The 24,482-nt window shown below is 41.5% G+C and overlaps 1 protein-coding gene across 2 annotated transcripts in view; it reads left to right on the top strand.

The window, feature by feature from the left end:
- The window catches only part of RCAN2 (regulator of calcineurin 2), a 275,947-nt gene that overhangs the window by 37,439 nt on the left and 214,026 nt on the right, over positions 1 to 24,482 (top strand). For both annotated transcript variants that reach the window (XM_040473685.1, XM_040473683.1), the window contains exon 2: positions 4,467 to 4,693. In XM_040473685.1, coding sequence (XP_040329619.1) covers positions 4,469 to 4,693 — 225 coding nt within the window. In that variant the 5' untranslated portion in view covers positions 4,467 to 4,468. The remainder of the gene's footprint in view (positions 1 to 4,466; positions 4,694 to 24,482) is intronic.

Here is a 24,482-nt window from a genome sequence, read left to right as displayed (position 1 = left end):
GTAAGCTAATTTGACAATAAATTATATTCATAAAAAATTTTTTTTAAATACTATGGGCTTAACACTCCTGGACATTCATGTGTCCACATACTTAGTAGTAGTAGATGGCAACCTCCTCCTTAGTGCCAGATTCCTTTGCTGTTGCCTTGCTCTCGATGAGCCTACAAGAGTAATGAATCGCTTTCCTTCACATATTATTTTGGAAGCTTCAAAAGACATTCATATGCTTTATCTCATTTGATGTTCATGGGAGACCACAGGGTAGACAAAGTCACATTGTTTCTCCAGTTTGCTGAGGTAAAAAACCACAGCCCAGAAGGGATGTGATGTACGGAAGGAATGGAACCCAAGTGTCCTCCTGGGGCCCCTCCTAGCGTTTCATAAAGATGTCCTTTCTCTGCACGTAAAGGAAGTGTTGACGTTCTTCCAGGGGACCCTTTATATTTTAATAGTGGATAGTGGTTTTCCTTTACCAGATGCACATGATGATGGAAATTTATGCTTCCTAAATGTCAAACAACAGAAGAATGGTTAAATAAATCATGACAGATCTGTACACTGGGACACTACGTGTCTATTAAAATTAGTGTTTTCAAAGAATATATAATGGTACAGGGAACTGCTCTTGATTACATCAATGTTTCAAGAAAGAAGCGGGATATGAAACAGCAGGATCCCAATTTTGTTTAGAAATTAGACATGTGAAAAAAAAAAAAACCACTGCAGCTAACTAGACCAAAATGTTAGTACAATTTTCTCTGGATAGTAGGATTATGGTTTGCTTTTATTTTCTTTTTAAAATACTTTCTGAATTTTTCAGTTTTTTCTTGAGTGAACTTGTGTAATTAAAAAATGTAAGTGTGATTTTAATTAGACCCTGCAGATTTTCCATTTCGGCTAGAGGAATCATTTGAGTGGTTCTTGCCATCTCTCATTTATACAATTGCATTTTATAAGTCAAACCTTAACACTGGAGTGAGCAGGTTGTCCTCCTTATTAGTGGATGGATTTGAAGCAAATGCTATATTATTAGTGTATGTATTTTAAGTTGGCCACTTTAACTCATTGCTTGTCTGTTATTTTTTGAACATGACTCCTCCTTACAGAATTCATTAATTCAGTCGAACATCATTTTGAGGGCTTTCTCTATGACCCAGTCTAAAGACTCACTGGTGAAGCCAGTCTCTCCTGTCAAAAACACCTGCTCTGGTTTGAGATACAGACTGGTAAAGCAGTAGGCATGTTGCACGATAATCGGGAGAGAAGGCTGTGTGCTGTGTGCTTAGGATGTGCAGAGGAAGGATGCCATATGCATGGGGCGTGGGGGGCGTGGGGGGCGTGGGCGGGTGGTTGGCAAACCCTCCCAGAAGAGGTGCCTTCAGCTCAAGAGGCAGCTCATCATTTGGATGACCAACCACAGGTTTAGAAATAAGGATGACACATGTAAATCTTCTTATGCTGTGCAGGTAACTGTTGCCTCAAACTTGTTTTACAAGCAGTTCAGAGTCTTGAGATTAATTTAAAAAGAGAAAGGCTGTAGGGCCTTTACATTTCTGTATTGGGGAGTTCTTTGGGTCTTCAGAGCTTCCCTTTCTTCGTGTTTATTTGGGTTTACTAAAGGTTAGTGGTGATGCCGAATAGTCCTGCTCTGAGATTATCATAATGATGTGTTTCTAGAGTGTTTTATATTACTTATCCTTTTATGTAGTGGTTAGTACTGATTTTGAGCACTTCCTCCACTCCCCTTTCATTTCCTCCTCCCCTTCCTCCTCTGCAGAGGGAGGGAAACAGAGAGATGTGCTTATTCTCATTTTATAAAGATAAACTTTGTCTTCGAATGATCGATTGACTTCTCCAAATTATGAGTTGAGTCAGTAATGGAACTGGCACGAGAAATCAGGGTGCGTTTGTTCAGAGCTCTGACTTCTAAAATATTTCTCCATATAAGTAGAATACGTTGTTTGCCAAAAATGCATTCACCTTTTAAATCTTTACTGAAAGTAATGAGCTTAAAATAAAGTCTCTTGAAGATAATCGTATTGTTACAGCTTAGAACAGAAGTTAAGGCTATTTGAGTAGATTAAAATGAGCCCTGAGTAAGGCTTAATATTTGGTCTATTTAATTAATTTGTTCAGCAATGGATTTTTATTTCTTTCGGAAAAAGAGTAATTGAAACATTCTCGGAAAATATTTAGGGACATTTGGGGATTAATTTTGATTAATTTAAAAATTTTAAATAAGAGGGACAGGATTAAAAATAAAATCAGTATTGACACATAATAGCTATACTTCATGCTACTGGATGACTATAACTTCATTATTAAAAGGTTTTCCTATAATCCATTGATGAAAATAATACTGTTTTAATGCTCTTACTAATTATTCTTACTATTAAAATAATTAGTACTCTAATAATAATAAATGATGGTTATTATGCATATTATAGTAACATTTGAAGCAATAGTATAAATGAATATGAAGGAAAAAATACATATAGGTATTTTGTTGAAATTTTTGTAATTACAAATATTCATATATTTTGGATTAATTATAGAATAAAACAAAGCATAAGAGATATACAACATTTTTGTTTAAAACAAGTACTTTGTAGGGCACCTGGGTGGTTCAGTCGGTTGAGCACTGACTTTGGCTCATGTCATGATCTCATAGTCCGTGAGTTCGAGTCCCACATAAGGCTCTGTGTTGACAGCTCAGAGCCTGGAGCCTGCTTTGGATTCTGTGTCTCCTTCTTTCTCTGCCCCGCCCCTGCTTGGGTTATGTCTCTGTCTCTCAAAAGTAAATAAACATTAAAAAAGTAAATAAAAATAAAAAATAAAATAAGTACTTTGTCAATTTAAATATAGAAAATGTATTCATTGGAGTTTTAACTTTAAAATACAGGAATTGTTCTATTTTATTTTATATAGACGAGGATTTTTACTTACCACAATTACAATGATCTGCTTTTAGAGTTACTAACTCACAATTTTAAAGTTTTGGCTCTTGTCCCAACCAGGCCCTAGGTTTTATATATAACGCATTATTTATATTACCATCGAATGATGCTTATCAGGATCCCACTTGGCCTTTGTTTCTAGGAAAAATAAAAACAGAAAAACGTAACCTCATCACCTGAGTGATCTAATCAGAGTTCGAGAGAGACATATGCAGAAACCCATCCGTACTTGTTTGGGGACCAGAATTTGTGTCTAACAAACCTCATGAGGGCAGAGTGATGTTCTGTGTTGCCCACCCATCTGTCCTGTACTCTGAGGCCCTTTAGTGATGGGACTGGGAAAATGGCACTTCCAGAAGATGGCCCAGCAGCCACACTGTAGGTGTCAGTCAGTCTCACATGCATCCCCCGGACAAATTATTTCACCTTTGGGGCTTCTAATCATTGAGCATGATAGGCATGAAAATAGATACAAAAGAAAAATGTAGACACTACCTATCCTTGGGGCATATGGGGAGACGGACAAAATCTACTACAATGTGTCAGTATCAGAAAATGATAAAACTCTCCAACCATTTGCAATGGGATAAAAATCTGAACATTGGAGTGAGGAAGTAATAGAATGATTGAACACAGCTAGGTAAAATGAATATGAGAAAGCTTTGTGATGGGGACTATGAGGAAAGGAAATCTATATCTATATCTATATCTATATCTATATCTATATCTATATCTATATCTATATCTATATCTATATATCTATATCTATATCTATATCTATATCTATATCTATATACCATTAGATCTATTATTAGATCTATCTACTATAGATCTATCTATTAACCAAGAGAGTACTTATTTTCGAAATCCAAGGTTCACAAATAGAGTAATCATCCCAGGCAGAAGGTAGGTGTGTGTGTGTGTGTGTGTGTGTGTGTGTGTCCTCATTGTGGATAAACTATTAACTGTTAGAGTTACCATAAACAAGACTCGGGTGGTGATGAAGTAGGTTGTACTTCCTTAAATACAGACTTGAACTAATCTTGATCTGCTTCATTTCTATGATATAGGAAAGTGAGCCCTGGTGCCAAACTTCCTGGGTTTGAATTCTAGTCCTGCCATTTCATCATCGGCATAGTAAAAGCTACTCACTTGCTTTGTTCCTCAGTTTCCCTGTCTGTAAAACAAGGATAACGTTGATGCCAATCTCATAGACTATTGTGGAGATGGAATAGGTTCGTTGATGCATGTCGATCATTTAGAACAGTTCCTAGAACTCAATAAAGGACAGTCATTAGTAGTAGCAGCAGTGGTTTTATATAATTCATTGTCTAACTTATGAAAGCACTCTCCTGAGTCCATTTGATTCTCATAAGGAAGCAAAGGCTCAGAGAGTTTACGTAATGTTCCCGGGTCCCACGTCTAGGAAACACTGGGCAGCTCGGCCTTACGATCAAGTTTTAAGGAATCGGTGCTTGTTCTAACACATGTCCGTCTTTGTGTCCTCAGGAATGAGGGGAGAATCTTACTTCATTGGAATGAGGAGCCTCGGGCAGCAGGGGCATACCCCGGAAGATGGAGAACTTTTCTTGCTCTGCTGCATAGACAGGGACTGGGCTGTAACTCGGTGTTTCGCAGAGGAAGCCTTTCAAGCAATCACTGACTTCAACGACCTCCCCAACTCACTGTTTGCATGCAATGTTCACCAGTCAGTGTTCGAAGGAGAAGAAAGCAAGGTAAGAAGCCTTTTCTGCTCCTGAATCCTGGGAAGATGTGGCATTGTCTCTGTCTTGTGACTCATTTGTGATTGCGGTTTGGAAATTGTGGAAAATGTGTAGTTGGCTCTCTTCTGGGCATGCACAGCAGTAGAAAAGCCTACTCTGTGACCAACTAACTGTGACAAGGTTGTACATGTTGAATCAGATCTCATCCTTGGAGACCCATATGCCTGTCTAACAGAGCAAGTGGTGTTAGGAGTAGCGATTGCAGGAGATACCCCTTTAGGAAGCAGATGTTGTTACAACAAAAAGTTTTATTTTCCTATTCTATTCCCTATTCCTATTTCCTATTCCTATTTCCCTATTCTGCCAAAACCATGATTTGCCTTTCTCAAAACGGCACAAGCTCTTTTTCACGCCTGCCCCTCCTGCAGTGGGATGAATGTTCCCAAAATAGCTGTGACCTGAGTCCTGTAGCCGTTATTGGGAAGGTAAGCTGGCTGGTCCTCTGTGTCTTGCTTTGCTCAGTGATACCACACAGGGTGGAAATGTTATGTGGGTGGTGAGAATCTGAAGCGAAGGTGGTTGATTTGAAATGATTGGGGAATGAGGTTGTCTGTGTACAAGTATCTTCCAGAAAATGAAGCTTCCCATTTTAAGACACAAGCTTGATTCAATGTAAGTGTTCTTGGAAATCAGAGTTAAATATTCTGCTTGGAGATCTTTTCAAAGTTCATTTTAGATTTCTCTGACCTTTCAAGTAGGGTGTCTGAATAGATCAAACCTTCCCTGTGGATGTGGATTTCTAATTGTAATTATTATACTATGTTGTAAAACATGGGCAACATTTTTGGGGGGAAGGGACTCTTTTTCCCAAACTAAAGTTTATGCCTCTGTGTGAGACGTAAGAGTAGGATTTATTGATTGCCATTTTACAAATTTGGGCTGTTTTGCCAATTGCTGAACTCCAGTCTCCTTTGCCTGAAAACAATTACTGGAAATCTTTTTTTTTCTGGATTTTATTGGTTTTGTAAGCAATTCTGATAGCCTGGACGACTAGGAATTATTTCAAGCCATTTAAAGATAGTTTTATATTGATATTATTTTGGCGTTGAGCATTGAAATGATACGCTAAACATAGCTTGAAATCCAAGGCCTTAGATGCGATCCCCTATTTAAAGTAAGAAAATGGCACATAGTCTCTTTGAAAGAAATTGGGAGTTTTGCTCTTGGATTATAATGAGTTTATAACACAGACTGTAATTTACTCAGAGCCAGTAATTTCTCTCCCCCCCCCCCCTCCCCGCCCCGACCCGGAAACCTACCTGACATTAACTATGAAACAAGATTCTGTGTTTTCTCATTCTATCATCTATTTGTCTAAATTAATCAACAATTGGATGGATTTTCCTTAGAGGCCAAATGAGGGTTTTGATTCTTTCCTGATTAAATATTTCTTGGTAGATTGGAACAGTCAGACCTAGGGAGGAGCTTATCTTATTTTGGAGTGCGCTTAAGCATGATTGATCTGATGAACCAGGATTGGTTATGTAGAAAGACAGAAGTGTGGGGAGAGTTCATGGGAATTTTCCCACATCTATGCTGATGTTCTAACCGGAGAATGAATCACAGATTACAAAATATTTTCATTTAATTTGTGTACAAAGTTGGTACATTGCAGTTTGATCATAAGTATTTGGTCTTAAAATGACCTTTTGATAAAATATTGAATTGAAATCAACCAGATGTAGTTCAGTGGAACCAAATTATCAAATTATTTAGACCATATTTTAATAGCCGGCGAGGTGAATTTTGTAATTGGCCGAAGTCTACGTAATTAGGCTTATTAAATCAGATGGAAAGTTTTCTACCTTGGTGCGATTTTATAGCCCCCATTTGAAGAAGAGAGTCTATAGGATGTCAAATTATCTGATCTAGATTCAGTTTTAACTGCATACACATGGTTAAGGATGACAAAGCAAGATGATCAGATACCGATGAGGTAACAATAGCAAGGAGCCATGGTCACGGGACACTAGAAAAAAATGTGTTTGGGAACCTTGGGGCCCCTCATCTTCATTGCCACCTCCTTCTCTTTAACTTCCAGACCTTTATAGTCTTCCCTGTACCTCCATTGTTTCCCACTATCTTAATAAAACTCATTTATTTTGTATGCCGCTCTCTCAGGAAATTCTTTCCACAACGTGCAAAGTTCATGAATCTAAGTCACAAAGTCTGATGATCATTCTCTCTCCCAAAGGGTGGACATTTTGGGCACTGTGCAAAGTTGGTGAAGAGATATTTTTAGGTAGAGGGAAAAGAAACACGAAGCATTTCTAGCACTCTATATTTGCCTGTGGACAAGGCTAGCCATGGTGATGTTCTAAAATACTTGGCCTTGGAAGATGCCTTCCGTAGCCTGGAGTTCTATCAGGGAGATAAGACATTGGAAATGGAGCTTAGTATTCATTTCAGAGATGCCGGTGGGTTGTTGGCAATATATGGAACTTGTTTTGGCAGAGCCCTTTCTTTCTTGGCACAGTCTACTTTCCAGTTCATTGTTTTCTTGATTTTGACGGACTACAGTTTAGATTGTTTCTTGCAGTTATTATAATGCATACATTTTGGGGCGCCTGGGTGGCGCAGTCGGTTAAGCGTCCGACTTCAGCCAGGTCACGATCTCGCGGTCCGTGAGTTCGAGCCCCGCGTCAGGCTCTGGGCTGATGGCTCAGAGCCTGGAGCCTGTTTCCGATTCTGTGTCTCCCTCTCTCTCTGCCCCTCCCCCGTTCATGCTCTGTCTCTGTCTGTCCCAAAAATAAATAAACGTTGAAAAAAAAATTTTTTTATAATGCATACATTTTAATTTCCTTAGCTGGCTAGGAGTTAAAGCTTCTGCTTTCCTGACTGTCGTGTATGAGTCTTTCAGCAGTCTCTTCTCTGCTTTCCCACCTGTCTGAGACCGTTTTTCTGAGCCCTTTTCCTTTTTGAAGTAATTTGGAAACCACTAAATTGGGCTATTAAACGTAGGGACCACCGTAGGATATGATCTTGTTATGCTAGTTTCTGTTTGTCCAAGTAATAAATATTCTGGTAAGTTCATTTCTGCTCTCCTCTGTATCCTATTCTGACACCTAAAGAACGTCTTAAAAACAGCTCTGTGAAAATTGTTCACTCCGATTTTCTGTTAGGCAGAATTCCGCGAGATTGTATTTTGATTTGATGCTTTTGCACGGAGTGAGCACATATTTCAGAGTGGCTTGTTGTGGTCCAGATGGTTGAGATTTGTTTATATAACACAAAGGAAAACCGGAGCTGGAGGAAATTGGCATGTGAAACCAATAAATGCAGATTGCTGTTTGCGGGCTACAGCTTGAAGGATAAATATTTTTGCATGAAACACATTTAGAACTGGGATCTTCACAGCGTGCAACACCTAAAAGTTACTGGGGTTCATTTCCCTTGGGCATGCTCCCCTGGGTTGGCCTTTCTGGATCCAGCCGGGTTGCAAAAAAGTCATCTTGAGGTAGGTGAGGCCGCAGGGGTATCCCGGGGGCTGCCCTGTGTCTGTACTGAAGACGGGTGAGGGTCTGCTCACTGGGACATGGGCACGCACTGGTAGCTAAAGGAGAGCAAGGAAACAACACCCACGAAACATTTCACCAAATTCAATTCAATAAGGAGAACCCTGACTTGATAACGGCCTCCAAAAATTATGCATTTATTCAGTTTAATGATGGTGATGGTGATGATAACAGCAGCGAATACTTACATAGCATATAGCAAGGTGCCAGGAGCTCTTCCAAATGCTTTATAAACATGAAAGCCTTTGATTGTCATGACAACCCTATGAGGGCGGTGTCTTTCCGTTTCTCTACCTCCTGAGCATGTACCAGAATTGTATCCCCTGGAAACTCAGGCTACTTCTGCTCAATGTGGAAGCAGGAGTGACCTGTCATTTCCAGGGTCGAGCATTTCATTACCAAAGCTTGACCCTGAAAAATGTTCTTTTCATGCTGCCGGGGCAACTGGCATTGCTGGGAGTGCCTGCCCAGGCAGCGGGTTGTGGGGGTGAGGAGAGTGAGGACGCAGAGCAGGGCCCATGAGGAGCCTGCAACATGACAAGAAAACAAAAAAGCCTTTGTTGCTTTAAACCACTGGGATTTGGGGGTTTGTTGTCCCGAGTGTAACTTAGTCTGTCTAAACAGACTGAATCTCATGGTTGGTACCATAAGTACAGGGCCTCTTGACTTTTAATTCTGGTTCATTACCCACCATACCTCAGCTTCTCTCAACTCTCCCGTGGAAAGCAGATTCTAGAAATAAAGTTGGCTATACACCAGCATGAACATTCAGGTAACAGAATGTAAGGCAGAGCACTCAGGTAATTCAATAACAAGATTCAAGCTAAACATAAATGCATTGAATCCAAATCACTCTTGTGGTTAAGCTGTGATACTCATATGAATAAAACCTGTTTTGTATGTCCGCTTATACTGACATTTTGTGTAACATTTTTAGAAGTGGCTGATATTTTTTTATTAAATTTTTTTTTCAACGTTTATTTATTTTTGGGACAGATAGAGACAGAGCATGAACGGGGGAGGGGCAGAGAGAGAGGGAGACACAGAATCGGAAGCAGGCTCCAGGCTCCGAGCCATCCGCCCAGAGCCCGACGCGGGGCTCGAACTCACGGACCGCGAGATCGTGACCTGGCTGAAGTCGGACGCTTAACCGACTGCGCCACCCAGGCGCCCCAAGAAGTGGCTGATATATTGAGTAAGCCAAGTGCGTAAAAAAATTTAGAGATGTCTTAAGCACATTTGTTTTCATAACTACCCCTAGAGAAGAAGAGGGAGAGATAAAAGAAAATAAGTGAAAAGAAAAGAAAAAAGAAAATGAAAGCTGATAGGCAAAGCTTTGGAAGATCTTACGGAAGCCTGTAATGGTTCCCTGTGAGGAGATGATTTAAGGCTGGTGAAAAAAAGTTATGCTAAGGATATGTAGCAAAGGCTAAACGAGAAGATGATTGTAGTGTCACCGAATATAGGTTGAAGAAAACAAGAAATGAAGTAAACTGTGGGGACCTGAGGGTGAGAAAATGATAACTGACCATTTGTTTTAAGTACTAAAGTGGATAGGGGTGCCTGGGTGGCTCAGTCAGTTAAGCATCCGACTCTTGGTTTCAGCTCATGATCTGGAGGTTTCTGGGTTCGAGCCCCGCTTTGGGCTCTGCCCTGGCAGCACGGAGCCTGCTTGAGATTCTCTGTCTCCCTCTCTCTCTCTCCCCCTCCCCTACTCACACGGTCTCTGTCTCTCTCAAAAATAAGTGAACTTACAAAAAAATAACTAAAGCAGATAACAAATTAGGTACCAAATATTCAAGGAATACTTTTGAGTCTCACTGTTTCTCTTGTGCTTTTCATCCCTGATAGGTGGAAGTGACATTTACAAATAGGTTTGTTGCTTTAAAGAAGGTTTTAAATTGTGAAAAAGACAGTGGATATCATTGTACTCAGTCAGGTATTCCCGTTTTCTCCTTTCTCGGGACGATGGCTGGGAACCATAATTAGTCACCGCTAATCACTCGGGGGCACCTGCCAGATGAGAGGCCCAGCGTGGGGCAGATTTGAAAGCTGCTGTAGGACATTCCCTGGAACCTTAACCTTTCTTCAAGTGACTGAAATATTCCAGAGGCATATTTAGTGTCTTGCTTCGCCACAGCACTGAGTGACCCCCTGGGGCTCGAGCGCCTGACGAGCCACTCTAAATGCCCCACTTAGCTACCTGAAAATAATTGAGGCAGTGGAAAGAATTAAGCCTGATGCATACCGAGTTGAGAATATTTGGTTTCTGTGCCAAAGAGCAGGTGAGCATGTATTCTTGATGGCACCTGGGGAAAAATGGCTGCCATGTTCCAGTTAGTCTGGGATAATATTGAAGAGGGACAGGGAGCTTTTTTCCCTTCTTGGAAAAATGAAGGTTCCTTGGAAGCCACTAATTTTGATTTCCACCAGAGCTGCTGCTGACCTATCCAGTGACTCTGTGAAGTATGAGAAGCTGCCCCCAGGGGCAGAGTCTTAGGGCATACTACCTGGGCCATGATGGGTGAATTTGAAAAAATGGCCCCCTCTTTCCCCAAGCTGAAGGAGTGAGTGAAGCCCTGAGCCGTTGTGGGTGGCTTGACAGGTGGAGGGCAAGCTTGATTCCATCCTCTACTTTCCTCCCAGGCCAGCAGCCTCTCAAAAATGCACAGAAGGCAAAACCATCACAGTGGCCCCGGTCAAGATGGATAATTTTTAGTTATTTCCAATTTAAAGGATATGTAAATTGAAGGATAACTATTGAGTTATCACCTAAGAACCTCCTTTTTTAAGAGGCAGTTTCAGAGACGGAGCCCCGGGGAAGCCTGGCGAGGGAGCTTTATTGTTATTTTTTCCTTGCTCTCACCAGCTGAAAATGGCATTGGCTTCACCCTGCTTTTGAGGCTGTTCTTGGTTCGGTGGTCTGAAAAGCTGGACCCGTTCAGAGATAACCAGAGAAAGTCAGAGAGTTGGGACATGAACTTTAAAACAATACCAAGGTATCCTTCACAGCAGGTCTGACATTTAGCTCCATGGATGAGATCAGTGTGATACAGATGAGCTGAGTGCCAGTCCTATTAATATCATGTGATACTTGTTCTACGTTACTGCACTGCTTATACTTGGTTATTGTCTACTCATTTATGATTTTGTGCATACAGTGTTCAACCATACTTTCCTGCTTTTTGGGAAGAATGGATATATTGAAAGACAACCTGTGTAGTTCATTTTGTTAAGTTTGATCACTTTCCAGTGGTATTTTGGTAATGTGTTTTGCTGGGGATGTTTTATCATACAGCACAACAACACGTTTTAAATACAAACACTATAATCTCCACCCATGTTTTGAGGTGGAGACTTGATCAGATACAGGACATGGGTAAGACTTTTCATCAAACATGTTGAAATATATCTCGTATCTTGTTCAAAGCCTACACTCCGCCCCCCCCACACTTGTAGCTATTACTAACTCCAGATTATTTAGTATGTTATTATGCATAGAGTGCACTGCCTTATATGATGGTCTGGTCTCCAACTCCAGCTGGAGGATTGCAAGTATCTTGAAGGCAATAGTGCAATGCTCATCATTCTTCTGTATCCTGTAAAGTCCCCCACGGTCCTAGATATAACACGGGCATTTCCAGAGAGACAGAAGGGCCCTGTGAGAGGGCTTGGGCTACCCAGAAGCTCTTGGGTCCAAATCCTGCCGCTACCACAGACTAGTTATGTGATCTTGGTTAACTTAACTTCTCTGAATCTCAGTTCTCTCTTTTATAAAACGGGGTTAACTCTACCTTCCGTGTAGGTTTGTTATGTGATTAAATGAGATGAAATGCTTAGAGGAGGGGGCACAACACTAGGTCTTCTTGGTAAACATTGCTTCCCTTTCTCATTCTCTTTCATTCCTGTCCCCATCACCCAAGGCTGTGACCGTCCATCTCTGGTTCAAGGAAGGAAAGAGCCCTCCTAAAATCATGTGTTTAGATGGCACATGTACTGTGGAAGTAGGAAGAAAGGCTTGATTTAGCCAGTCTTGGCTAACAAAGTTGTACCCCCCCATATCACAGCCTTGGGCTCTTGAAAATTTAATTTCAGTCTTGGCTGCATGAAAACTGTTTCTGTGTTGGTTTTAAGATACATGTTGTTCACGGTTCCCCAAATAAGAGTCATGTGTTATGTTTTGTCTAGAATATACTACCAAGAAAACTTTGTTTACCTTGGGGAACTGGTATTTTTCTCACTAGGAAGATTATGTAACTTACATGTTTGTTTGTTTGTTTTTCTTGGCTTCCAGGAAGCTCAAATTAAGAATTAATATTCAATCAAGGCCCGTCTCTTGATTCTTAATGGTCTTGATATGCTGTTTCTTTTGTAGTAACCTAATTATGTATATGTATAATTCAAGAAAACTTTCTGAATTATCTAATCAAACTTTGCTCATATTTTTCTGGAAAGTTTAACAATCATCTTTCAATATATAAGGAGGCTGGCCAGGAATCACTGATGGTATATTTTGCAGATGTTTAAAGTTCCACTATGAGTAGGAAAAAAATGACCTAAATTAGTAGATTATATATTTTTATTTTATTTTCAAAAAAATTTTTTTAATGTTTATTTATTTTTGAGAGAGAGAGAGGCGGACTGCAAGTGGGGGAGGGCAGAGAGAGAGGGAGACACAGAATCCGAAGCAGGCTCCAGTCTCCAAGCTGTCAACACAGAGCCCGATGCGGGGCTCGAACTCACAAACTGTGAGACCATGACCTGAGCCGATGTCAGATGCCCAACAGACTGAGCCACCCAGGCACCCCTAGAAGTGCATTTTAAATTTATCACTATGTAGATGACGTTCAAAGCTTTGCAAGGGGCATAGAAGTCAAGAGTTTAGCTCTTCAAATAGCTTCTTTCCAAATTTTCAGAGAAATGAGTCTTCAATATTGGAAATTTGGCACTGATAACTAGTTTTCATTAAAGCTAAATATGGGAGTCAGGAGGGTGGGGTCATCACGATTTAGAAAGAGGAGGAGAAGGTGAGTATACATGTGGTTTCCTGGCCCTGCTCTTGGTCTGCTTCCTTGTTAACACCTGGGCTCTCCGCTGCAGTGGAATTGTCTTTCCCCTAAAGAAACTTCTCTGAGTTTACATATCTAAGCAACTGTGGTCTCTTCCAAAAGGACTCCTCTTTGGGCATCACTGATAGCGCGTTCTTCGCAATGTTGCGAGTGGTGCAAAGCCTTTGTGGATTGGAAGTTGTGGAAACAAGCAAATCGCTCAGAGCCGTGTATGGTGATTCAGGGTGGGTAACCAGACCTCGTAAAATAGTTTTTATTTAAAAACAACACACACAAAATGCCATCATGAAAAAGAGCTGGGAAACCATGGGAATGATTTTCTTTTGGAGGTTGGGGACTGACTTTGGGGAATTCCAGAAATAAACCACGAAGGCATTGCTACCGCAAGGTCACCTTTTGGAAAACGAAACAGTTGTAGACCTAGTGGATTACATAGGATGCAGATTTCTTTTTTATTGTATCTGTTTATAAGGCACCCTGACTCGCAAACCTGTCTCTTGCTTGCTTTCTTGCTGAACAGAGCAAGCCTTAAGAACGAATACATTGTGGTGCGAGGAACATCCCGTTCCCAAGTACCTCCTGCTGTGCTCTTAGAGTCTTACAGACTCGAAGATTATTTTCTAATCAAGAATTCCCTTTTCAGTGAACCTACCCCTAGGGTACACTACATCCTAAGATATACTTAAGATATATCCTAAGGTGTATAATCTACATACCCAGGGAAGGGCAGTGACTCATACATATACTGGCAAGGGGAGAGAGTACTGCATTAATCAGACTCCTCAATCCAGCCATCAAGTTTAACAATTATTGAAAATCTTCCATGTCCCGTGCCCTTGGCACCGAGAGTACAAAGACGAACGAGGTGCCAGCCCTCACGAAGCTTAATGTTTCACGTCAGGTGACGTGAGAGATGGAAGTGGACGCAACATATACACGAGCCCAGGGAACGGGCATGCCTAAGAGGGGAGGGAGAAGGCTCTGCGATATGTTTTTGTTTTTTTATTTTGAGCCTATACCTTGACCCTATACAACAGTCTCCAAGTGGACCCATCCTTCGCCATGCAGTGTGCTGGCTGGGGTGACCCGAGGACAGATTTTTCAGCCCGCCTCTTGTGTAATCAGCATTGTTGTCCTGTCCCACAGGCCCTGTTTTGAAAGGACATCTGACGTGTGTTGGGTGGCAGAGGGAAAGAACTGCCTCTGACTTTGGCAGGGGCTTCTTCCCCGAGTAAACCGGGCCAACGGTGACAGGCGATGCATGGATGGAACATTCCATATGTGACCCACGTGTCCTAATTTTCTCCTTCAGTGTGTGAGATTTTTGCTTTCCTCGGAAGGTGAGCTGTGAGCTTGCTTATTTTAAAAACTGCACCCTGTGAGGAGAGAGGGTGTTCTTGGACAACATTACGTCATTGAAGCCTCTAGGTGTTGAGTCATCATTATTTTTAGGCAACTCCATGCTTTTTTTGGTTGTTCTAAGAATAGCCCCTGTGTCTGGACTCTACAGAAAGTCACCTCAATAAAGATCCTGTCACCACCACTCCACAGTCGGGATGGAATGCTTTCTTAATTGCCTGATTCAGGGCACACTCTTCAGCACTTTACCTCCCAAACATTCCACGTTTTGAGGTTTTCTATAGTCGACATGATGACTTTGTCAGGAGCTGTCCCTTGAATTTGTTCAGCCCTTTGTCAGACGTACATATTGTTGTGAATAACACCAGGCACGACAGAGTCAAATGCCTTCCTTCCGAAAGGGCTCCGTGTTGCCTGCACTCGATGCCCATTCGGTTTGTGAATTCCTTCACCCGTGACTTTACCCAGTTTTTAAACATTTCAAGACATATTTCCATGCCTTGCATTTTGTGGGTTGAGTAAAATCTAGATCCCTCACATTGGGAGCGGGGTAGAGGGTGCTTACCATTGGCACCCACACAGGATCAACTGAAAGCAGCCAAAATAAATGTTTTTATAGCCTGTTAAACTAAATAAGCATATAAATTGTAAACCATATTAGAACTTGATGACAGGGCAATAAAAAGGACCGAGCAAGCTTAGAAATGGAACTTTGTGGGTCAATATAGAGGCTGGTTTTCCCATTGCCTATTCAGAGCATATACCCAAGTATGATCAATTTATTTTATGTGGCACTTTTAAGCCCATAGGAGTACTAATGGCTTGTGAGCCGAGCCAAATGCTATTCTAACTGAAGCATAAAGGGAAGCAACTGCTTGGAATAGAATGAGGCAGTTGTTTAATATTATGGTACAGGACACCGCTTGTGTCTGGAGGTGACAGGGCAGTCACGTGATCTGCGTGTACGCGTGGCTGACAGGGCCAGTGATGGTGCGGTGGGCTTGCTGGGAAGACAGCTTTGTTTTGAGCCATAGGCACCCTGACGGGGTCAGTTCTTCTTTCGTTCCCTCAGACCTCAAAACCCCTCCCCACGGGGGCCATCCTGTCTCTAGAGAAATAGCGTAGCATAGTGAGTAAGAGAGAGGAGCTCAAGCGTTGATTAGCCTGGTCTAAACGCCAGTTCCACTGCTTGTCACTGGTGTGACCATGGGCAGTGTATTGGTCCTTTTCAGGCCTCGGTGTCTTCACCTGTAAAATAGCATAAGTAGTGGTTTTTACCTTATAGGGGTGTTATGAAGACCTAAGTGATAAAGTCCACCATGCCTTGATCATAGCAACTGAAAATGTCAGCTAGTAATAGTAATTTCTGCCCATCAGTCAGATCTTTTGCATTTGGCATCATTGTTTTTCTTCATGTTTATTTTTGAGAGACACACACACACACACACAGAGCATGAGCAGGGAAGGGCCAGAGAGAGAGGGAGACACAGAATCTGAAGCAGGCTCCGGGCTCCGAGCTGTCAGCACAGAGCCCGACGCGGGGCTCGAACTCACAGACCGTGAGATCATGACCTGAGCCGAAGTCGGACGCTCAACCAACTGAGCTACCCAGGCACCCCTATAGTTGGCATCATTTAAAACTCATAGGACTTTTTTGCTTCCTTTGGCTTACGGTTGTTGCCTAACTCATCAAAGAGTCAGCCTGCCTTGACTATTCCCTCCACCTCCGGAAGAGCTTCTGAATCAAGGTCAGGGGTAAACAAGACGACTTCCTTTTGCAGTCTGAACAAATACCAGTTTATTCACAAGAACCAGCCCAGAGAAATGATCATTTGCAATCTTTCCTACATACAGTGTCTTGAACAGCCATACGTGACTCTGTTGCTTGCACCAGTAAATTGCCAGTACTTTCTAGAAAGCTCCATTTTCCTTAATGTTGAATGTAACGTTAAAAAGACTAGTTATAGTCATTTGGCAATCCCATTTATATACTTCAGTATGAAGCCTGATGTGTACTGGGCTTTATGTTACGGTCTGAACAATGTCCTTAGAAGTTTCTTGAAAAGACGAGTTTTGCCTTCATGTTTTTCTTTCCTTTTGGGCTATCTTTTCATCTGTTTCCAGAGAAAACTTGATGGATTGGTCAACCGAGCCTTCTTTGTGAGTAATTAAAGTCATTTCAAATTTTCATTGCAGGAAACAAAAGTCTATTGAATACAAGATATTTTTCTTTGCTGGTGTTTCATCCTCATTTGTACCAAATTTCGAGTATGTGGTAATTGCGATCGGCAATTTAAGCGGGCCCAACTACTTTAGAAGGGATTAACATTTACATTAGAAAGAGTAGGTAAATGAGAAAATCTGAATATGATTTTTTTCATATTCATTAAGTATTTTAAGAGTTTTGCTTAGAAGATTCTGTACTTAATGCAAGCATATTTTTCGGAAGAAAATGGTGCAGGAAACATCATAACAAAACAGATGAATGAAAAGTGGCTTCTGTGGGAGAAAAACATCATTACAGAGAGAATTTACATTTGTATGAATGACTTTGTTATACTTAAAGAAACGATTTAAAAAATAATTCTTTAGGGATGCCTGGGTCACTCAGTCGGTTAAGCGTCCAGCTCTTGATTTTAGCTGAGGTCATGCTCTCATGGTTTGTGAGATTGAGCCTCATTGTTGGGCTGTGCACTGACAGTGTGGAAGCTGGTTGGGATTCTCTCTCTCCCCTCTCTCTCTCTGCCCCTCTTTCACTCACGTTCTCTCTCTTTCTCTCCTAAAATAAAGAAATAAACATTTAAAAAATAGTTCGTTAGAGAACCCAATGCAATTGATGTAGATAGGATGATAGTTAATGCCATTTATGGTGACTCTTAAAATCTCCTTTGGCACATGTTGTTATTCCTGTAACACTGATTATTGTTTGGCACAGATAAGGTGTGAGGATTTATATTCTGATCTATACAGAAATCTCATCATTAGTAAATAATGCATTGTAACAACATATTTGATCGTCAGAGATTTTGTTGCCAGGAATAGATGTCATCGGGGAGGCCTAGGGCCATGGTCTGATCTAGTTCAGGGTCTCTCCACTTTGTCACTGTTGATATTCTGAACTGGTAATCCTTTGTGTGGGGGCTGCCCTGTGCATTGTAGGATGTTCAGTAGCATCCCTGGCCTCTCTTCCCACTAGATGCCGCTAGCATCCCCCACCAAGGCTTGACAGCCAAAAACGTCCCCAGACTTTGCCCAATGTCCCCTGGGAAGCAGAATCACCCTGGTTTGAGAAGCACTGGTCTAGCTGATAGTTTCTAACCACAGATTCGAAGAACTGCCTGGGCATTTTTTTAATACCAATTCTGGCACCTCATCTCACAGGATGAGAATCTCCGGGGGTGAGTTCCTAGAAGCAGCACCTAAAGAAAAGGTTATAATCCAATTCTTTACCTATCGTTCTGAGTTCCGTTCTTTCCTTCATTCCAAATGAGGCTGAAATTCCTCAAGTTTTCTCTTTACAAACCTCAGTCAGTCACTGGCTTGGTAACATGGAGGCTTCCATAAGGCAGCCGTCTGAGAAGTCCTCCCTTCGTTCCCAAAAAAGCTCTTTTGTGGGATCACTCAAACGTGTTTCTCCTCCGACCACAGGATACGTGTTCTTGGTTGACTGACTGACACCTCTCCCTGGCTGCCGCCATTACGGCCCCCACATTCGGGATGCCAGAAATCATGGCATTCAGGCCAATGAAGATTTTTGAGAGAACTTGTTGAGTTATCATCGGCATCACTGGTGTCACGGGTACCAAGTACCCATGTGGTTGGGCTTAGCACTTTTATAATTTTGGCATGTATTTGGCAGGCCAGGAAGAGCAGCCGGACCGCGTGTGTGGGTCAGGCGTGTGGTGTGAATGGAGCTTGAAGAAAGGTGAGGCTGAGATCATGGATAATCAGCCCCTTGGTCAGCTGAGGGAAATTTTAAGGTCCTGAAGATAGATTAGTGACCGTATGAGAATCACACGAAAGTCTTGGGTTTTAGAGGTAGGCCATGTTATTAGTGCCATTTTATAGTTACACGAGTGGTATGTTGAAGTGAGCTCTCACCGGCTTAGTGGATTGTGCACAGCGTTTAACAGCACGGCTGAAAATTGGCCATGGGAGTGTTTACACCAAGGAAATGAGCAAGCTCTAGAAATCACATGTGTTTGTTTTCCTACAGTCTTAGTTTCCTATAGCTGCTGTAACAAATTATACAAACATAATTTTCAACTCTGTAAAAACAGCCGTTACGATTTGGTATTGTATACGTGATGATTATTATTGCTTACCTCCATTTTTATGACACAATGAGTTGCAGAAGTTAGTTACTCACCCAAAGCCCTCTTGAGAACGCTCATAATTTAGGACTTTCTTTTTTTTTTTCAATGTTTATATATTTTTGAGAGAGACAGAGAGAGGCAGAGAGAGGGGGGGACAGAGGATCTGAAGCGTGCTCTGGGCTGACAGCCGGGAGCCCAGGGCAGGGCTCAAACTCTTGAACCATGAGATTAAGACCCGAGCCGAAATTGAATGCTTAACTGACCTAGACGCCCCATTTAGGACTTTCTTAATTGGTGAGCAAAGATGGGTTTTTTCCCCCCTCAAAAGTAAAACAACCAGTACTTAAAATCCAGGGATAATGTTCAAAATGTTATGGAGAGCGTGCCATTTTCTCAGTTTTATACCACTTTTTGACTATTAATAGAGCAGAATGACATATATATCTCCTAAGCATAAGTGGTGAAAGGACAAAATTAAACCAGCCTCAACATTATTTATTATCACAATGAACAATTTTTGTATTGCACTTAGTACCTTGAGTACATTATCAGCTCCGTAATTATGGCGCTAGTTGAGTCAATGAACCCATTGGCCAAATTTGCCGCTAATCGGTGACTTCCAAGTTTCCTGTGCGGCATTGTTTTTAAAGACGTGGACGGCTTGTGATGAAGCACCCAAAATAAGTAGCACCAGAAGATGAAATTAACACTCGTACAAATTAGTTGTTATGGTGAATTAGCTTTCATACGCTGATGCAGGGTGCAGTTAAAATTTTAAGTACAGCTTATAAACCGTCTTGAAAAACAACAGTGTGTAATTCCTTAGGGGGAAAGCGGAATAGCAGTAACTGAGAGAATTTATTACAAGCCTTCTATCTCAGTCCCAACATTTTTGTCTCCATGTTCGGCCGTCCACATATCTAATTTTGAACCCAAGGGCCATGATTTTGACGTATAAATACACAGATGTTGCTTGTGATAAAAAGTCAATAAATACCAGGGTGTTTTTCTTTCCTATTTTGATCAGAGATGATGTACTATTACTCTGATACTGTGAAAGTAGAAATCCGTTCTAGTACTAATTACACTTTGAAACGATGGATGGAGCACTGGCCCGGGTGAATCGGTGGACACCCTAGGGCATTTTTCCCCTTTTTTATCTTTAACTTTTGAATCAATGTTGGGTTGAAATTAAAAGAGGCCAGTGAATAAATGGCTCGCTGCTCTTTTACTTATGCGAGGGCTTTAACGTGTGTACTTTTTGTGGATTTAGAGAGCAATTTTAGTAATATGACATGAGTCGCTTCGATGGTCCCTAGGACAAATATTTTTAAGTTCTTCTAAACACCTGAGAGCACCATGAAGGCACATGAATCACTGCCAGCATTTCATTGTTGTTGAGTGCCATCCAGGACAAGGAGTTGGCTTTTTAAGGTTGTTTTTCTGAGAGAATTCATTGAGGACTGATATGTATTAACTCATACCTTTGGTATATTGTTATTTTTTTCTCTAGAGGTTTTCATTGACATTTAAAAGCAAGCAGGTTTTCTTTTTAAATAAGGAGCTGCCATGATATCTAAAGTTCAAACAAGACAATAAAAGTGTGTGTATATATGTGTGCGTGTATGTCTGTATCCGTCTATTATCTATCAATATCTATAGATGGACATAGATGTACATATAGATACATAGAACTGTATAGATAGGTATAGATATAGATATACACACACACATATAATTCTGGGAAGACTGTTAATGAGAAGAAAATCATTTAGCTGTTGCCTGAACTTTCCAGCAAAAGTTCCTCCAAGAGCACCTCTCACTTCCACAGTCTGTTTCTGCCTTCATTCATTAATTATTTACACCAGCCATATTCTTCTCTGCCAGAGATCATTTTCCTGATTGATGGCATCTGGAGCCCTCTACACAAAAGTATTTTAAAGGCTGTGTCAGGGAAGATGACTTTTTCTTTTTCCTCATCCCTCAATATTTAATAACTCTTAGACCCTCCAGCTAACAGCCTCCCTTAGTTCCCTTCTCTGTTGTTTCCTACTAAACACAAATGCGCTGTGAATTTGCTATTGCCCATCTCTTTAAAGAAAGCAACCTTTTATTTCTCAGTCAGAATCAATAACGGGGAAACCACACCTAGTGAGTGATAAGGGGTTGCAAATACAAACTCGCCATGAGAAGGCCAGTTTTAAACCACATTAGGGGGGACTGGGTGGATTGAGTCCAATTATGAATGTGAATGAATATATTCCTTTCATCTCTTTATTTTCCTCCTAAGCAATTTTCATCCAAATTGCTACCTACACCCTAATTAATAACTGCCAAAATTCCTCCCTGATCCAAACCACCTTCCTGAGCCAGGTATCTGGTAGCTCTTGGAACTACCCTGAGTTCTTGGAAGTCAGGAGATTCCAAACTCAACTCTTGCCCTTTGCGATAACCATGTTTCCCTCCACCGTTCCCTGCATTCCTGACCCGGAGGTCCCTTCACCCAGTTCTTCAAATGAGCGACTCTCCTCTCCCTCACCCCCACATCAACAGCTAATACTGGTGATTCTACTTCTGTCCAGTTTGACCGTTTTCTATCATCCCTGGTCCAAGTGTCTTCCATCTGGACCGTCGCCGTTGCGTCTTTCCTCCTCTCTGACTAGCTCCTTCTTGCTGTTCTTCAGTGCATTTCACTTTGTACAGACTCTTTGATCTGCTGTTGTTAACTGTGTCACATCTCAAGTCTGATGTGCGTACAACTCGCCAAAGGCTTACCATGTCCTTGAGGACAAGGAAATGATCCTTTAATTCATAGTATGCTTGGCCTGGCCATCGGGCCCCGCCCATGTCAAAGCTTTTCCCTCACATCCTTGTCCCATGGGCTCTCTGCCTTCTTTCAGTTGTCAAGAGTTGTCCTGTCCCCAGGGCCTTTGCACATGCTGCTGCTTCTGCCAGCATCTGTCATGTACACTTCTATCCCTACCCTTCCCGTGCCAGCCCCAGACCTCATTAATCCCTCCGTTATGCATCTTCATAGTGTGTCGTTTCTTTCCTTCAGAGTGTTCATCTCACCATGAATGAGCCATCTATTTATTTATAAGATTGTTAACTAAAATCTAGGGCCCATGAGAGAAACATGTCTCCCTTTTTGCCATTTTCCAGCACTTAGCACAGTGCCTGGCACACACGTATGCATTGGAGAAATGAACATGTGATACTTTTTATATTTTCGGTAGAAAATACTACAAAGGACTTCACCTGAGTTATTTCATTTGACTCCTACGGCAAAGATGTGAGCTAGAAGATGTGGAGTGCTACAGTCGTTTGCCAGCATTCGCAGAGAAGTGGCATAATCAGGGCTTGAACCATGTCTTTTGTCTCTAAAACCAGATCTTCCTGTTGTAGCAAGTTTCCTCTTAAGCGGCGTGTTCAGGTTATACCCCATAGAAATGTTCCTGCCATTCTGTTATTCATTTATGTTTTGTATACTGTGTTCCCCTATACTGAATGGAATACTTTCAGGACAGTTCCATAATGGATTCTGGTTTCTATCATCTTGGGTCATCATGGTTTCTGCCTATTATTCATACTGTGGTTTGCTCTTTAAAATAATTATAAATCTAATTTATATTGTATTACAAAATCTAATTTATATTGTATTACAAGCTTTTACTTAATTGATTGCCTGATACCATTTCTGAGGCTGGACTCATGTGCCTTTATCTTCCGAATACTTATGTTATTTCCATTTACAGGTGACACCTTGACCATATGAATTCATCTCCTCTCATTTTTGATAGTAAAAATTTGTTGGTTTCTCCTATCACTGTTGAAAAACCAGAGCCCATTGTTGATCATATATCAATACAGATATAGTGCTTTCAAGGTCATGTGACTCTGAGAGCTGGGTTAAGGAAGCAGGATGTTAGCATTTAGAATGTGCATGGTTTTTTTTTTTTTTTAATTTTTTTAACAGTTATTTATTTTTGAGAGACAGAGAGAAACAAAGCATGAGCAGGGCAGAGGTAGAGAGAGAGGGAGACACCAAATCCAAAGCAGGCTCCAGGCTCTGAGCTGTCAGCACAGAACCTGACACGGGGCTCAAACCCACGAACTAACTGCAAGATCATGACCTGAACCAAAGTCAGATGCTTAACTGACTGAGCCACCCGGGCGCCCCTAGAATGTGCATTGTTATATTCATCTGATGGATGTGTTGTCATTTATTTATTCAATACAAATACTTGTCCAATCTTGACATGCACTAGGTGCTTGGAAAACAATTTAATGAAAAATAATCGCTAATATTTATCGAGCTCTTACTATACGCCTGGCACTGTTTTAATTATTTTATATATATAGGAACTCGTTTAGCCTTAATAACAATGCAATGCAGAAGGTAACCACTATTTATGTTTACTTACCAATGAAGAACTAAAGTGCAGGCTCGGCAGCCCATCCGAGGTCAGGTAGGGATGTGGGCCTAGAAAATTTGGCTCCAAAGCTTGTGCACTTGACCACTAACGCTGTGCCACTGAGAGGAATCAGTAGCAATTCTTATGGCGTATCAAAGGAGCATAGTAATAAAGGACAGTGTGGTTTTTAAAAAAGGAATGAACTATAATTTGGGGGGATTGTTTATCTAATTTCCCTATGATTTTGGCTTAGATGGTTCATTTAGTCAGTCTTTCAGTCATGCGTAAGCATTCGTCAAGAGTCCCTATTCTTAGGATTTCTAAATTCGAGTTATTCGAGACCGTTTTCATTATTTTAGGGGTTCAGGACACCATCCTGGTGATAGCGCTCCTGCTTCTTGCCCCTCCTGAGGTGACTATCCCTTCCATCCTGCTCCTTAACCATCCTACACCGGAAGGGCGCCCTTAGCACCATTCTCTTTAGAAACGCAAAGGCGCTTTCCCAACGTCCAGAGCTGCTAACTGGTAACCAAATGTTTGCGGACCCAAACCCTAAGCTGTGCTTGTTACACAGTTCAAACCCCTTCCCCACCACTTCCTGTGCCCTTGAGCAAGTTATTTAGCATTTCTGTGCTTCAGTTTCCTCATTTGTAAAATGAATGTAAGCCTAAGGATGAAGAACAAGTTAAGTAATGTCTACAAAGTGCATAGAACACGGCCTGTTTTGCAGTAAGGGCTCAATAAAAAAAAAAAAATACCTCCTGTAGGGGCACCTGGGTGGCTCAGTCGGTTGAGTGTCCGACTTCCGCTCAGGTCATGATCTCAAGGTTCGTGGGTTCGAGCCCCGCGTTGGGCTCCATGCTGACAGCTGGGAGCCTGGAGCCTGCTTCGGATTCTGTGTCCCCCTCTCTCTCTGCCCCTCCCCCACTTGTGCTCTGTCTCTCTGTCTCTAAATAAAAATAAGCAGTAAAAAAAATAAATTAAAGAAAAATACCTCCTCTGCTGCCCACAGATTTACTCATTTACTCCTTTTCCTTTTCCCTTCTAGTATGCTAATGGGTTTTGTA

The sequence above is a fragment of the Herpailurus yagouaroundi genome, unplaced genomic scaffold (genome assembly GCF_014898765.1).
Source record: "Herpailurus yagouaroundi ecotype Mexico unplaced genomic scaffold, PumYag 139, whole genome shotgun sequence".
Lineage (NCBI taxonomy): Eukaryota > Metazoa > Chordata > Mammalia > Carnivora > Felidae > Herpailurus > Herpailurus yagouaroundi.
The sequence above is the reverse complement of the archived record's forward strand: the minus strand, read 5'-3'. Positions and strand labels throughout refer to the sequence as shown.